At 43.7% G+C, this 15577-nt stretch overlaps 1 protein-coding gene across 14 annotated transcripts in view; it reads left to right on the plus strand.

Moving 5' to 3' along the window:
* LOC142489160 (uncharacterized) overlaps nt 1-15577 on the plus strand; it is a 215978-nt gene that overhangs the window by 143234 nt on the left and 57167 nt on the right. For 12 of the 14 annotated variants that reach the window (XR_012799809.1, XM_075589434.1, XM_075589443.1 and 9 more), the window contains 10 exons: nt 1198-1290; nt 4115-4315; nt 5218-5297; nt 5855-5955; nt 6045-6103; nt 7158-7232; nt 11862-11973; nt 12847-12935; nt 13887-13934; nt 14400-14474. Coding sequence is in view for 13 of the 14 variants with exons in the window: in XM_075589434.1 (XP_075445549.1) it covers nt 1198-1290; nt 4115-4315; nt 5218-5297; nt 5855-5955; nt 6045-6103; nt 7158-7232; nt 11862-11973; nt 12847-12935; nt 13887-13934; nt 14400-14474 (933 nt within the window). In the remaining variant the exon portion in view is untranslated. The remainder of the gene's footprint in view (nt 1-1197; nt 1291-4114; nt 4316-5217; nt 5298-5854; nt 5956-6044; nt 6104-7157; nt 7233-11861; nt 11974-12846; nt 12936-13886; nt 13935-14399; nt 14475-15577) is intronic. The other 2 variants (XM_075589446.1, XM_075589439.1) reach the window with 1 other exon arrangement.

Consider the following 15577-nt stretch of genomic DNA (forward strand, 5'->3'; position numbering starts at 1 on the left):
TTAGCGGTTTCTTTAGCACCTTGTTACATAGTTAACTTTGAGCTGGTAACTCTTTTGTGAATTATACACACAAACACACACACACACACACATTTAAATACAAACAAAAATACAAACACATTTACACATACTGTACAAACACACATACATACACAGACAAATACACATATTGTACAAACACACACACACATACATACATACATACTCGTAAGACACATATATATATATACACTCACCCACACTCCTCTGCAGGTAAGATAGCAGCAGGTAAAGTTCCATTATGATGTAGGTTGCCTGGCTACACAGAACACTGCTTTGTTTACCTGACTCCTGCTGCTGACATTCGATTTGAGGAGTTAGAGAGAGTTGTTTGTTTAAGTACTGCCTCTAAGGATCCTCTGCAATGGGAAACCTAATAATTAAAGTGTTGTCCCTCATTGGGTTGTTGGAACACCTTGCGCTCCAGGCCATGTCAGTCCCACTCAGTCTGGCCCAGAAGCTGCGCACCCAGTGCCGCACATCCAGGTAAGAGAAGGAGTATCGATGTGTAACTGTTGGGAATGGCCACATCACACGCGGCTGTGCCCGGGAGGTTGAGGGTCTGTAGGCAGGAGAGACTAGAAAAGATCATCATATCACTTTACCCCATAGTCTCCATTGGGATCACCTTTTAAAACAACCTTTAATATTTAATAGCTGCCATGTACAGTAGACATCAAGGGGATTGGCTTCTAATTAAAGATTTTACACTCATTTCATAACACAATAAAATTAAATGCGGTAAAAAAAAACCATGACCCTTTTTACACCAATAGGGGTCCCTATACATTTGAACAAGGTCGCATTTACACCTACACAGGGTCTTAGACATCTAGAAACTCCAGCGGCTCGTATTCAAAAGAGCCTTGTGTATAGGATCCTCTCTTATACACCACAGTCACTCTCTAAAATCCCCCTCTTACTTGCCACAATCACCCTTTAAAATCCCACTCTTACACATAAGAGCCTCACTATAACCCCCCCACCCTCTTACGCAGCACAGCCCCCCTATAGACCTCCACGATTCCCCCTCTTACACACATTGGGGTCTGAGGTGATACATTGAGGTTATTTAATTTATAGTTTTAAGACATTACATGTAAATCCTGCCGAATCTTTACAGGGGGTTTCACTAATGAATTGTTCTTTACTCATTAGGGCGCCGTTGTCACGCCTGAAGGTACATGTGAGACGCAATCTCGCGCCTGTTATTGTTCACCCGGCATTCCCTTACTGCCATCGCATGGATATGTGAGTATGGGGGCTTCTTGAACTCAGATTCGTCGCTATCGCACACAAAGTCTTATTCTGTACCATCTCCCGTTATTAAATAAGCACTTTGTGTCTGATAAAGGGTTTCAACATTGAATTCCCATAATACATGTTAGACATAATGAGAGATACAAATCATCCTGCAAATCAGGGTTTTTATTAATACTGAGAGGCATTATAAACTGGCTTAACTGGGGGGGTCTGTGTATCAAGGCAACTCTGGGTCTAAAATCAGCAATCTCATACCTCTGATAACATGCAATGTGACAGGATACTTTGTGCCTTTATTGCCCTGTTTGCATCAGCTTGTGATTTGTGGTATGTAAATAGGAGGCGTTAGGGAACAGTTACCTGACACGCATATTATAATTGGATGGGTTAAATTCATGTTACATTAATCTGCGCTAAAAACTCCTCCAGATTTTAGGTGCAGTAAATCTCTCCGCTCAACAGCCTGCAGCAAATATATTGCCATGTTTCTCAGATATGACACAATCACAAGCAGAAAATACGTCACACTCAAAGAACACTTTGTACTGTGTTGTGTCAGTACATACATCCCAATGTATCAAAGTGTTTCTTGTACCAATAAGCAATTTGGGAGCTTGTATATGGAGCAATAGGAGGTGTTAGTGAGGAGTTATGTGACACTAGTAATGTAATGAGGTGTATCAGGTTCTGAGTCTCTGGCTGTTACTTTTCTACCCTATCGTTCATCAAAAAAGCCGCCATGTTTTAGGCCCCAGAAACCAGTCTGCTTAAAGGTCTGAATCACACATAAGGCTACGGCCCCAGTGCCTGCGCAGCACACGCGCCTGCGAGGCTGGCGGCACGTTCAGCCGAGTTTCCCAGTCTGCAGTGAGCTGCAGGGGGAAATATAGGGGAGGGGGTGGGGGGTCAGGGGGGTGCGGCGTGACGTCACCCGGCAGGTCTGCCCTCATTGGCTGAACAACCGGGGTCGTGGCTTAGTGCTTTGTCGCTACTTCTACTCACAATTTTAATGTGAGTATGAAAAACGCACCGCGCAGCACGGCGGCCCCCCACCCCCCTGTATCGGGCCCGGCCCCATTGAGGGGCGGCTCTTGTCCCAGCAGCGCCCGCCACAGCGAGCGCTGCAGTAGCCAGTGGGGACCAAGCCTAAGGAGTTTGATGAGCGAGGTTCTTCCATGTGTGTTGATGGTGACACTTTGCCTGGATCCCAGGAGAAGCTCGATGAGCAGTTTCCTCCTCTAAGTGTTTCCCACCTAACTCAATGTCATCAGGAGATTTCAATACTGTCCCTGTTTTCTAACTCTAGCCCCACTGCATTCTGGGTCAGAATCCTGCATTTCCATGGGAAGCGGAGACTTGATAAACCAGAAATGGACTAGAATATCATGATGACTTGGTATCATGATGATAATTAGTTTGGAAATACCTGGGGCTTATTCTGGTAGCTTTGATAATTTAATTGCAACATCGAACGTGTTGGCATGCTACCAGCTCATGGTATGAAATTTGTGAAAAAAAACGGTATTCAGTAAGGCAAATCACATTTTATATACCGTTTGTTAAAAGAAATGACATACCGCACGAGTTTCTAGTTTCTATACAAGCGAAATGCCCGGAACGTGCAGTGTCCCTCAATCAGTCTGGAAGAGCTGCGCAGAGTGAGGAGAGAGAAACTGTCTCTGCCTGCACAGCTCATACAGGCGATTGCGCTGTGTTTATTTTAATTTTATTACATAGGATTGAAGCAGGGGTCTTCAGAGCTGAAGCACATTCATTTCAGGTCTGGGAACCCCCTGCTTCACGAAGTACAGGCCTCGGTTTTGGGTGCCGGTATCTCCTGCAAGTTTAAATGTCTTGCGTCATGGCAAACGTGACTGAGACATTTATACTTGCAGGAGATACTGGAATCCCATAATGGGGCCTGTACCCCGGGAAGCAGGGGTTCCCTGGATCTGAACGTAATGCAGTTCAGGTGCGGAGACCCCCTGCTTCAATCCAACAGTATGTAGTAAAAATAAATGATTCTCCATGTAATGCAAATCGCAAATTCAATCTCTCCACCCTGTAGGAGGCACAAACCCCCGCACCCTCCAATATTTAACCCGCTATTTGTATTACAGAGCTACTTGGCAAAAAAATTGAGTTTCAGCGTTTTTTTGACCTACTGATTGGTTTGTTTTACAAGAGGGATAACGCTTTTAAAAATGCCGTTTACAGACGATTTTGAGATGTGATAACAGTTTACTGAATAGCTACACATGCAACATTGCTTGCAAAGGTTAAAGTCACTTATCAGCTACTAGAATAGGCCCCTATTCCTCTTCCAATATCTGCTCTATAGCTCAGAACTCAGCAGGAAGTAACTGGAGCCCTATGAGAATAAATGTAGTTGCCCCAGGGCTGTCTTAACAGCATTATAGGCCCCCGGGCAAAGCAGTGCACTGGGCCCTGCTAAATTTCTCTCACGAACGCAGACATGCCAACTCTCTGCTAAAAGTCATCATTTTCTCCTTCTACCGAGTTAGCGGGCGATTTGAATGTTGAGGCGGGTGATCGGAAAATTAGTGTTAAATTCTGGTTTGTGCATAGATTAGCATGGGGCCCCTATGCTCGTCGGGCCTCCGGGCAACTGCCTAGCGTGCCCTTGCGTTTAGACGGCCCCGAGTAGCCCTGACCTATAACAAGTTGAATAAAGATGTTATACAGAGATTGATGTTGAACCCAGATCTGTAGGCTGATTGTTGGATATAAATGCCTCTCCTCTATCCCTGATATTAAGTTTCATTTTATTTCCATCTCCTATAACTTGCAGAATCAGGCTTCCATTCTCGAGCATAGCAGCGTCCAAATGCCCTTCATTCGTCCCCAGCCGTCCGCCCGTCTCCTCCTACCTCTTTCCAGTGGATGGATGTGCCAAGGAGACGATGCTCGGAGTCCTGAGACACAATGCCAGAATTCAAAAGAGAGCATGTGGAGAGAACCCCAGTTCTGGCGCCGGGGACAGAAAGAAGAGGTACATGCTGGGAGAGGCAGCTGGGAGACGTGACCTCTTAGATCAGCACCATCCTTGAAGGCGTATACAACAAGGATAGAAGTGCAGTGTGTCCTACTGTGCAGGACTACACAAAGACAGCAACACAGTGCACGACAAAAGCATTGTGTGCACACTTTGGGCACTTTTTCTCTTTTGCACTCTGCATTTTATTCTAGTTCAGCTCATTCTTGTCCTAGATATACTATTCATGTTGGTCCATAGTTACTCATGTCTTCCGCAGCTGGAAGGTGTGTTCTGTTATAACAGCTCATTGGCTGAAACAGTCTGGAAGGTGACTTCCAGCGCCTCCCAGCACTTATGACAGAAGATTGCTTAGAAAATAGGGCAGATTTTCAATTCTTGAAGATAGTTATTTCCATTTTCCCTGAATCATTTCTGTGATGGGTTTTCTGGAGATATTAATACAATGTTTTAGAGATATACACATCTCCATTCAGAGAGATGTAAATATAAATGTTTCTAATGTTTGGAAAGTTTGTGAATAAACATGTTTAAAATCCTATATAATAGAACAAATCACAACTGTCGTTAGGAATTTCCTACAGTATATACCAATCTCTAGTAGTGTAACCACTGCACTTTTACACACAAGCATTGACACCACTCAAAGAACATAATAAACACAAAAACTTGAGATGTGTACAATCTAACACAGAGTTGGATGCTGGAAATTGAAGGGTTAATCTATGCGTCACACTGGCAGTTAAAGGGTTCCTAATCTCCTAGGATCTCCATCACATGAAACAATTCTGCTTACTTCCCTTCTCCTTGTTTCTCATGTATGTAGAAGAGGAGTATGGGATATTTGGGGCCATGGGTCCGTACTACTAATGTTTCTGACTCTCTTGCGTTTTTTGTAGTGAAGAGGAGCTCAAAGAGCCCAGCACCTCGATACCAGCTGTCACCCAGGGAGAGACATCCCCAGCAGAACATGGGTCAGGTGAGCATTCCAGCCAAGTCCTAGCACTCACCTCTTCCCACCAGAGAGCAGAGCTTCCCTCAGCTCATTCCTTCCTTTTACTGTTTGGATTGATCTGTCCCCTTGTGACCACATTATAAAACAGCCAAGCACATCGGGGCAATGTATCAATCTGCTGAGATTTGCAGCTTGACATGGAGCAACATGTATCTATCGCATCAGTTTGCCCCATCGTTGCTACATAGGATTCTTACTGTACATGTGACCAAGATCTCTTAGCCACAGAGGGTAACGTCCCATTATAATATGTGCATCACTTACCCCCTGCTGCGGAGACCCCCCAAATCCCAAGCGGGGACACAGGATACAATATGTTTAAAATAACTTGTCACATTGATGCTAAAACTCTCTTTGGTGCAGTTTTGTGGCAAAATGACATACATACTTAGATGATTAATATCATTTAGCAGCAAAGAGGAACTTTTTGGAGCTTCATACACGGAGCCTAGTGATCTGGGCAAATGGAGCCACCTGACAATTCATTGAGACGTCTTTTCTCCTGACTTGTTCCTTTGAAGCTCCTGATAATGCCATGGAGCATAAATCCAGTGGTTCCTCCTGTGAGCTGTATAATAAGCTTTGGCTGATAGTAGCATGGTGTGGAGAGCAGCTGCTCAGGGTGAGTATGTGCAGAGCCTGCAGTAGCTGTGAGATACTGTACAGAGTGAGGCTTCTGAGAGCTAATGTCATATCCTCTTCTCCCTGCAGCTTCTTGCCCCTGCAGCGGGACAGAGAATGGCTGAGCAGCAGGTGGGAACCCTGCAGGGGTAAGTTCTAATTCTCTCCTCATTAGAATTGTCACTCTCAGTAACTGCACACGCCTAATAAGAGCCGGTATCCCCAACATAAGTGGAAATGTACTCACACACACACACACACACATTATAACACAAAGGCATGAAGCCACATTGGGGAAATAGAATGTACCTTATTACACAATAAGATCCCAAAGTAATATTCTGAGTCTTTCTTTGAGCAGGATAAAAGTGAGGAAATGGTGCGTTGCACCCTCCCTTATAATGTTGTGTTGTATCTAGGTAACATTGTACAATCGCTCTCTGTCACATGGGAAATACATTTTTTGGTGCCTGTGTATCATGGTAAAGAAAATTTTCCATTGACGTGCTACAATTATGTTTTAATTTCTGCTTCATCTAATGTAGAAGCTCATTCATCAAATGACTTCCCTGTGACACAGATCCTTATTCAGGGAGGTTTACTTCACGTCATATCTGGGGAAGTTTCTCTCACATAGAGACATGAACTTACTGTAGTACATCTTATTTTAATGTGTCACTTATCGCAGGGGGTGCAAATTGGGGGGCGCCGCGCTTACAGAGGCCCTGCGCACTTCCCCACAACATTCAAATTGATTGCCGGGGGAGAGCGCGGGGCCTCTGTAACAGTCTCTTACCTGCTTTCTGGCTTCTCCTGACGACGTGTTGCCTTGACATCGTGGTGTCACATGGCGCCTCCGAGAGCAGGTAAGAAGCAGGGGGGGCACGACTTAAAAAGTTTGCGTACCCCTGACTTATCTGACACTCCTGAAATCAAAAGCTGATGCACTCAATAAAACTGGTGTCAAAGATATTGAGGTAAGTTGGATAACAATGCATCTCTGTGTCACTCTAGTGGGAATTACACCTCGCACAGGTAGGCACTTTATGGTCTATTCACTTGAATTAACTGTATGGGGTCTTCCAGCGCCGGAATGGGCTAACACAGCTTAGTAAATATGTGTTATAGTTTTTCTTGCCTTGATAAATCCCTCGGCGTTTGAATGATCTCCATTACGATTTGGTATAATCTCCCACTTCCCAGGCCAGTCAAGAGCAGCAGCCCCAGTGGGTTGGAGACCACAATGGGCGATGGTTCTTCTGACTGCCAGGACTCAAAGTAAGTTTCAGGGTGTTGGGTATTAATGAATAAATGGGAGGGGATAATTACATATTTACTTCCTTCTAGAGATCATTTCTCAGACCCCAATGTCTAGGAATAATGCAAATGATTGTGCTATAGAAATATTTCACTGTATTATGGGATCTGTACAAGAATGAAACATACCCCATCAGAGCTACAGCTCAAATCTTAGCTCTGTTACACCTAAGCACCTTCTATCTTTAATTCTGAACAGTTACCTTATGTCTGTTCTCCTGCTAGACCTGATGAAGAATCCTGTGTGATTCCAAGTTGTAACATATCAACTATCTGTTCAATAAAATGCTACCATAGTACCTATAACTTCATCCTCGCTAGGTACTATAATACCTGTCAAGCTGTATGTATGTCTTTATTTATATAGCGCCATTAATGTACATAGCGCTTCACAGCAGTAATACACGTGATAATCATATAAATAATAAATAATACAAATAACACAATAACAAACCCCACTGACATCGCAAATGCATTCAATGATTACTTTGTGGGGTGTGCCACTAACTTATTAGCGAAACGCAGCACAAACCCCAAACATGAATCTCATCCTGGGAGTATCCCTACAGTCCCACCCCCCCAACACTGCCCACAATTTTCAATTTGGCCCAGTATCTGAAGAGGAGATTATACAAGCGCTCCTCAAACTAAAACTAAGCAGCCAATGTGGACCCGACTTACTACAATCTAGGTTCCTACGACTTGGTGCCCCAGCCATTGCCAAACCAATTGCGTCCATAGTCAACTCTATCCTGTCTGCAGGCCATATCCCTAAGACCTGGAAAACTGCCAGAGTTGTCCCAATCTTCAAACGTGGGGACAAAAACACTGTCTCAAACTACAGGCCAATCTCACTTCTCCCAATTCTATCCAAAGTCATGGAAAAATGTGTCCACTCCCAATTAAGCGATTTCTACACCAAGACAAATTTCCCTAGCCAATTCCAATCTGGATTTCGCCCCAAACACTCCACCGTAACTACCCTGCTAAAAGTTTGCAATGAAATCCAGTGTGGAATGGAACGGGGACAACTCACTGGTGCAGTATTCCTAGATTTTGCAAAGGCTTTTGACACAGTCGATCATGCTATCCTGCTTAACAAACTCCAGAGCTCTGGAATAGGGAAACATGCTTTAAACTGGTTTCAGTCCTACCTATCAGGAAGATCCCAACATGTGTCCATCTCAGGCTCTAACTCCAAACCCCTGGATATCACCTGTGGTGTCCCGCAAGGCTCTGTTCTGGGGCCCCTACTCTTCTCAGTGTTCATTAATGATCTTCCCACAGCTTGTAAGGAAGCCTCAATACACATGTCTGACCTTCAACACATACTTCAGTCTGACTTTTTGAGACTCGAAAACTGGATTTCCCAAAACAAACTGTTTTAAACACTGACAAGACTGTAACAATGGTATTTGGGACCAAGACTAAATTTGTAAAGCTTCCAGTGACTGAAATCCTGATTAGAACCAACGCTAACACCACCCTAACACCTGTCACTAGTTTTAAATACCTGGGCTTATGGTTTGACTCCCACTTAACATTCGGGATGCACATTGATACCCTGACAACCAAGACCTATGCCAAACTAGGGGTACTTTACAGGAACAAATCCTCCCTAAGTCTCCTGGTCAGAAAGCGTATCGCACAGCAGATGCTAATGCCAATTATTGACTATGGAGACATAGTATATGGCTCGGCTCCTCGAACCCACCTTAGCAAACTTGACACCCTCTACAATTCAATTTGTCGTTTTGTTCTCCAATGCAACTACAACACACATCACTGCGAAATGCTCAAAGAACTAGATTGGTCAACACTAGAGTCTAGGCGCAAAGTTCACCTTTCCTGTCTTGCCTTTAAATTCTTCATGGGCAAGCTACCCAGCTACCTGAACAAGCTCCTCACCCCTACCACCTGCAACACTTATCACCTGAGATCAGACTCCAAAAGACTATTCATGGTCCCAAGGCTCAACAAAGTATCCGGACGTTCCTCCTTCTCCTTCCGTGCACCCCAAAACTGGAACAACCTACCAGAGACTCTCACATCCACCACCAGTTTAAGTTCTTTCAAATCTAAGGCTGTCTCACATTTTAACCTGGTCTGTACTGTTTCATACGCTCATAATATATATTTTCTTTAACTGCGCACGCAATGTCTTGTATATAATGTATACCCTGTTCATTTATGTAACTGTACTTGTAACCATGTATTATTTGTTTTACTCTGTGCCCAGGACATACTTGAAAACGAGAGGTAACTCTCAATGTATTACTTCCTGGTAAAATATTTTATAAATAAATAAATGTAGCACCCTTGCTAAAAATCCCCTCGCCCTGCATGTCAGCCCTGGTAGCTGCAGGCAGTGCCAGGGCTAAACAGTCCTCACAAGGCTAGGCATGCGAGGAAGTAAAGTGACTACTGTTAAGTATCTACAATGTTCCCCTTTTTAGGCACATGCTGGGCCTTGTGACTTCTGGAAGTTGCCAGAGGGGCACCTGCTCAGTAGTGTGATCCATTGGGAACAGGGAAATCTGCCCAGCTACTGGGGCAGACTGTTGGCCACACCTTAGGTATAAGGACCCACCCTTTTATCCCCAGACCCCAGGAATATATACACATAGCACAACAGCAACCTAACCAGCAATTAACCTCTGGAGTGCCAGAACACTACCACACATGAAGAGCACTGCACCAAATGGGGACAGGTCTCTCAACTGACCGATATACATACCCCAAAAGGAACAGTACTCAGCTATTCACTTGCCATCTACCTAGATTAGAGTAATAGCAGTGCCACTTTATAAACCAGTATATAATCCTACATACTAGATTTCAGTACACCCCAGGCATAATATACTTGGGATGTATATGTACTAAGCACTACACACCTACCCTAATATACCACCAACTGTACAGGGAGGTAACAGTAATACATCAACAGGATGCACTTTGACCAAGATCTGTTTATACACAATCTTTAATATGCTTTCAGCTGCAAAGTAGCAGCATAGCATAGGTCCTACAGTAAAGAGCACTAACTAGTATCACAATACTGGGGCACTACATGTGTGGCCCTAACTGCTGACAATTAACAAGCACTCTAGTCTGTTCACTCTATACGAGGAATACTAGGGCCAGTGAACTATCCAAACACTGGACATTAACCCATTAATGTACACTCTTCTGGACACACTTATCCATTAGAGACAGTAACACTTGGTATATTTAATCATCGTTTTAAACCCCAATATTTTAACGTCATTGTCAATTAATAAAGTTATTTTAAAAACTCACCATATCACATTGGAATAGAGTGCTATCAATAGGGGCTCTGTCTGTCTATCTGTGTACTAAGTTATGCCCCTAGCAGCACCACTCCCCTAGCCACATATTCAAGCTGCAGCGGGGGTACACCATAAGTTTCTAACCCACCCTTTTATCCCCAGACCCCAGGTAGGCTCCCATACCATCAGGGAGATCCCACGTAACATCAGGAGTTCTCCAGGCCAAGCTGCCTGTAAAGCAGCAGGCAACACTTTATAATTTCCCTCCGTTAGGGCAAGTTCCTATAGTTAGGGGGGCCCACAAGAATCTTGACATTGGTAGATCCAGGCTATTAGAAGGGGTGGTTCCCTTACCTAGTTTATTAGAGGGGTATATGCCAGGAGCCGTCAGGGTTGAATCCCCTGATCAGTCCTGGGTAAGCAAGAGCTCTAAGGTGAGTGAGTATCACCTGCCGGTAGTTCTGGGGGAGCAAATTGCTAGAGTCTCAGTGCAGAGTGAAAACCTGTCCTGTTGCTGCTGTATGCTGCTATGTCAAATGAAGACCAAGTTAAAAGTTCCTGGCGGCCTTTCTCTGTTCATTAACTCCTCTATTACAAAACGGCACGGACACAGCAAGAGAACCCTGAGAATACAGGAAAATGACTGAGCTAACGCACCTTGGAGCAGGTACAAGCCCTGTCGCAAGTACACAGACTGTAGTAATATCTACCACAAGTGACACTACGCCCTATCCTTGCTGCCGGGGAGGGAGGCGGGGGGGGGGGGATATAGGGGTGTTACATACATCAGGGGAATAAGTGCTTCAGACACAAAAGGAGTAAATAAGCTAAGAAAGTAGTCACTCCTTAGGCTGCGCTTATAGTGCCGGCGATGCGACGGAGATGCAGACGTCATGCTTCGGTCGCTGGATAAATAAAATTGAAGTGACTTCCAGCGATCGCAACCAAACCGCTGCGCCGGCACTATAAGCGCAGCCTTATGTAGATGTGTTGTGAGACTGAGCCAGACACGTTTCCATTGGTTAGCTGGGCACTGTGGGTATAGCACTTCCCAGTCCTGCAGCATGAGTCTGGTTTGGTAGCACAAAGACCTGACAGGCCATAGAGCTGCCCAGGAGACATTGGTTACTTTTGTTTCATTCCCTACTCCCTCTGCATTCACTTACAGGATCAGATCTTAGGCAGCCTTATTTATCTGCATTATCCTACACGTGAGAGTGTCTCTAAGCTTGTGTTCTGGGCTGTGACGCCCCATACGATGTATTTTTTAGGGTAATATACATATCCTCTAATGTTACAGCTCAAATTCCACGAGAAGTCCCTGCTTCCTGGGCACCTGCACCCATGGCATCCGTCAGGGCCCCCACAATTCCGTTAGCAGCTCATACAGCTCCAGTGCATGCTTCTCTCAGGTAACTTTGAAGCTGCTGCCACCTTTATCACATGGGGCAAGTAATCCCCCACATTGGGGCATTTTGAGTCAGTGATGAGGGTGAGCGGCTCACAGTTTTTTCAGTTTTAGGTGCTTGTTTGTACAATACATGGCATACTTCTTTATTTCTGGCCTCTTTTTCCACTTGTGCATTACTCCTTCATACTCAGTATAGTAATAGTGAGTATATGAGGACTACAGGCAGTCCTCGGTTATCTGACACAATGCGTTACTCAAAATGACGTTGGATAGCGAAACCTCTTAAAGCGAATTGTTTTCCCATAGGAACACTGTTAAAATGAAAGGTTCCGTTCCTGTAGGCATTTTTAACACTAAAATACACCAAATATTTTACCCAGGCAATAAGATATGCAGCACACACATAAATTATATAGTGTATATACTTTATTATATATATAATATAACATAATATATAATATAATAATATAATATATCATATAGTATAATATAATATTATATAATATACATATTATATACACATAAACAACTTTGCAAAGCGTTGTAAGAGTGTTGGATAAGCCGTTATGTCGTTGTTAAAATGAACATAGGTATGGATAAGCAATTCGTAAAACGAAGCGTTGTAAAACGAGGACTGTCTGTACTTACTAAAGTGTGATAATTGAATCACTCGGTAATGGCCATGTACTTAGGTTTCCATTAGTGATAACAGCTATTGCACTGCAGCTAATAGACCTGTATATCGCCTGTGAGAATTGAGCAGTGGCTCTAGGTTTTGCTGCTGACTCCTGTAGATCCTGTGAGTCCCACACAAGGTCTCTGCTCTAATGACAAAGCACATCTTGTTTCCTGATTGCTCCTTCATTTTTACTAGTTTGCCAGAAGAATTGTCACGTTAAATCTGGGCTCCAGAATCTGCTCCAGTCTGTGCAAACCACCGGCACGTGGCACCCAGCAGCCCAGGTAAGGAATAAAGGGGCAAATCAGTGTCACGTGTCACCACGCAGCCCTGGTATGGAACAAATGGGCAAATCAGCGGCACGTGGCACCCAGCAGCCCAGGTATGGAACAAATGTGAACATCAGTGTCACGTGGCACCACGCAGCCCAAGTATGGAACAAATGTGCACATCAGTGTCACGTGGCACCACGCAGCCCAGGTATGGAACAAATGTGCACATCAGTGTCACGTGGCACCACGCAGCCCAAGTATGGAACAAATGTGCACATCAGTGTCACGTGGCACCACGCAGCCCTGTATGGAACAAATGTGCAAATCAGCAGTACGTGGCACCCAGCAGCACAAGTATGGAACAAATGTGCATATCAGTAACACGTGGCACCACGCAGCCCAGGTATGGAACAAATGTGCACATCAGTGTCACGTGGCACCACGCAGCCCAGGTATGGAACAAATGTGGACAGCAGTGTCACGTAGCGTCACAGACTACAATGTACACATTTAGTTATTATGTTAGTAGGAGAGATACATACGCTCATATGTTGATATTATCCTGTTTATGTGTTAGTGATAGAAAAGAGCAAAGCAAAGAGGCCCATCCTGGGACTGCTTTCGTATTGACTTAAGTAAAAAAAGAGGCTTGCCCAAACTACACGTAACTCGTCATACAAGAGCAAGGCAATAGAAATATACATTGCTGTTTTATTATTTAGTGAGCGGAAAGATTTTTTTAAAAATAAAACAAACTAGGAGAAAATATGAATAAAATAGTAAAAACTACGAGCAACGACTGTGTGACACGCCTGGGAGAGTGTGCAGCGTGAGGGAAGAGTGTGGTATGGAATTTGGGTTATATAAACAAATATCCTAAGGTGCAAAAAGTGCTAATAGGAAAGTCCTGAAATGATGAATACTGTTAACCAGAAATCTATTGAATCTCTATTGATATTTTAGTGGGGGCCGTCCCAAAGGAGGGAGTAAAAAGGATATCCTAAACACCAGGTGAGAAATAAACTGAAGTCAGATCCCTTTATATAGGGTCTTATATTCATGCCATGGCTTAAACATGCAGTTCCCTCCAAAACTAACCTACATTGAACGTAAGCTCAGGGTGATGCCATTTAAAGCACATTAGCAACCGGAGTTTAGTTTAGATATACTCATTTTTTTAATTAAAGGCCTGAAGCCTGTAGTCGATTGTTCATATGATAACTAAGAAAAGTCACTTACCTTTTCCATGGCGACGTCTTACCTGATATTCAGGGTCTCTGACCCCATGGAAATAATCCATTGGCCCTATAACCATAAGTTAAAGTCAGTAAAAAGGAAAGCCTTAGTCCTTATAAAAATAAAGCCACTCCCGTATAAAAGTAAAAAAAAAACTAAAATAACATGGATATAAAACAAGTAGAGTATATGATGCCTCAACATGTGTCATTTTTTACATTTGTTTATACCTTTTTTTAGGGATCAAATGCTTTTCCCACACAGAGGAGAGGAGCACAAAGGAGGCGCAAAGAATAAGGGCATCGTAAAACCCAGGTGAGAAAAGTCCAAGAGCAGAACTTTGTGTAGATTTAGGTGCAAACACTGCGATTGTTGCCTTGATACACAGACCTCGGTATCAGATGAAAACGCATCATATCAGGCCTCTTCACCACTTTATTCATCTTACAAATAGCAGCAAATCATATACTTTGAAGTGTTGGGTTCTTTTCTCTAATGTTCTCTCTTTGGTAGCAGTGGGACTGTACCCGGGAAAGAGCAGAAGAGATGTATCACATTCTGCATCTCTGCCCCAGCTTGCACCTTGGGGAGAGTCCGTAGGAGGTGTTGGGGAGGAGTTACATGTTGCACATTATAATTAAATGTATCCCTCTGGGGACCGAAACGGCGGTCTATGTGCAGTTTGGATGCAATAAATAAAAATATTGCCCTTACTTACTGTAGTGTTGTGCCGGTAATATAGATTTTTCCTATCCCACATATATGTGTATGTATAAATATATCTCAAGGAGTACACCAGGTGGATCCAGTTAGGGCCCACAAGTCCGTAGAGCTCACAGCACTGGCAGATACAGGAATCTGCCCAAAACAAACATGTCCATGCAGCCCTCACAGTCACGTAACCAACTGCCGACTCACCAAAGTATCTCCACTATGTCACAAGCCACGCCCCTCTAACAACCCACCAACATACTGGTGCAATATTCCTAGATTTTACAAAGGCTTTTGATAACGTTGATAATGCTATCTTGCGAAACAAACTCCAGTGCTCTGGAATAGGGAAGTTGGCTTTAAACTGGTTTCATTCCTACCTACAGTATCAGGTAGATCCCAACCTGTGTCTATCTCAGGCTCTAACTCCAACTCCTTGGATATCACTTTCAGTGTCCTGCAAGGCTCTGTTATGGGGGCCCTACTCTTGTCATTGTTCATCAATGATCTTCCTACAGCTTGTCGTTGTTTGCAAACTCACATACAACGGTTCGTTGATAATGTGTAGTTTATTTTCTTAACACATAGTATGATCATACACATTCAAAAGTTAAGTGAGACTCTCTGCCAAAAGAGTGTCCAAACAGGCTTTTTATACATTTTTGATTCCTTTGTCTAAAACAGGTTACTAGGCAGAACATGATTAA

The sequence above is a fragment of the Ascaphus truei genome, chromosome 3 (assembly GCF_040206685.1).
Source record: "Ascaphus truei isolate aAscTru1 chromosome 3, aAscTru1.hap1, whole genome shotgun sequence".
NCBI lineage: Eukaryota > Metazoa > Chordata > Amphibia > Anura > Ascaphidae > Ascaphus > Ascaphus truei.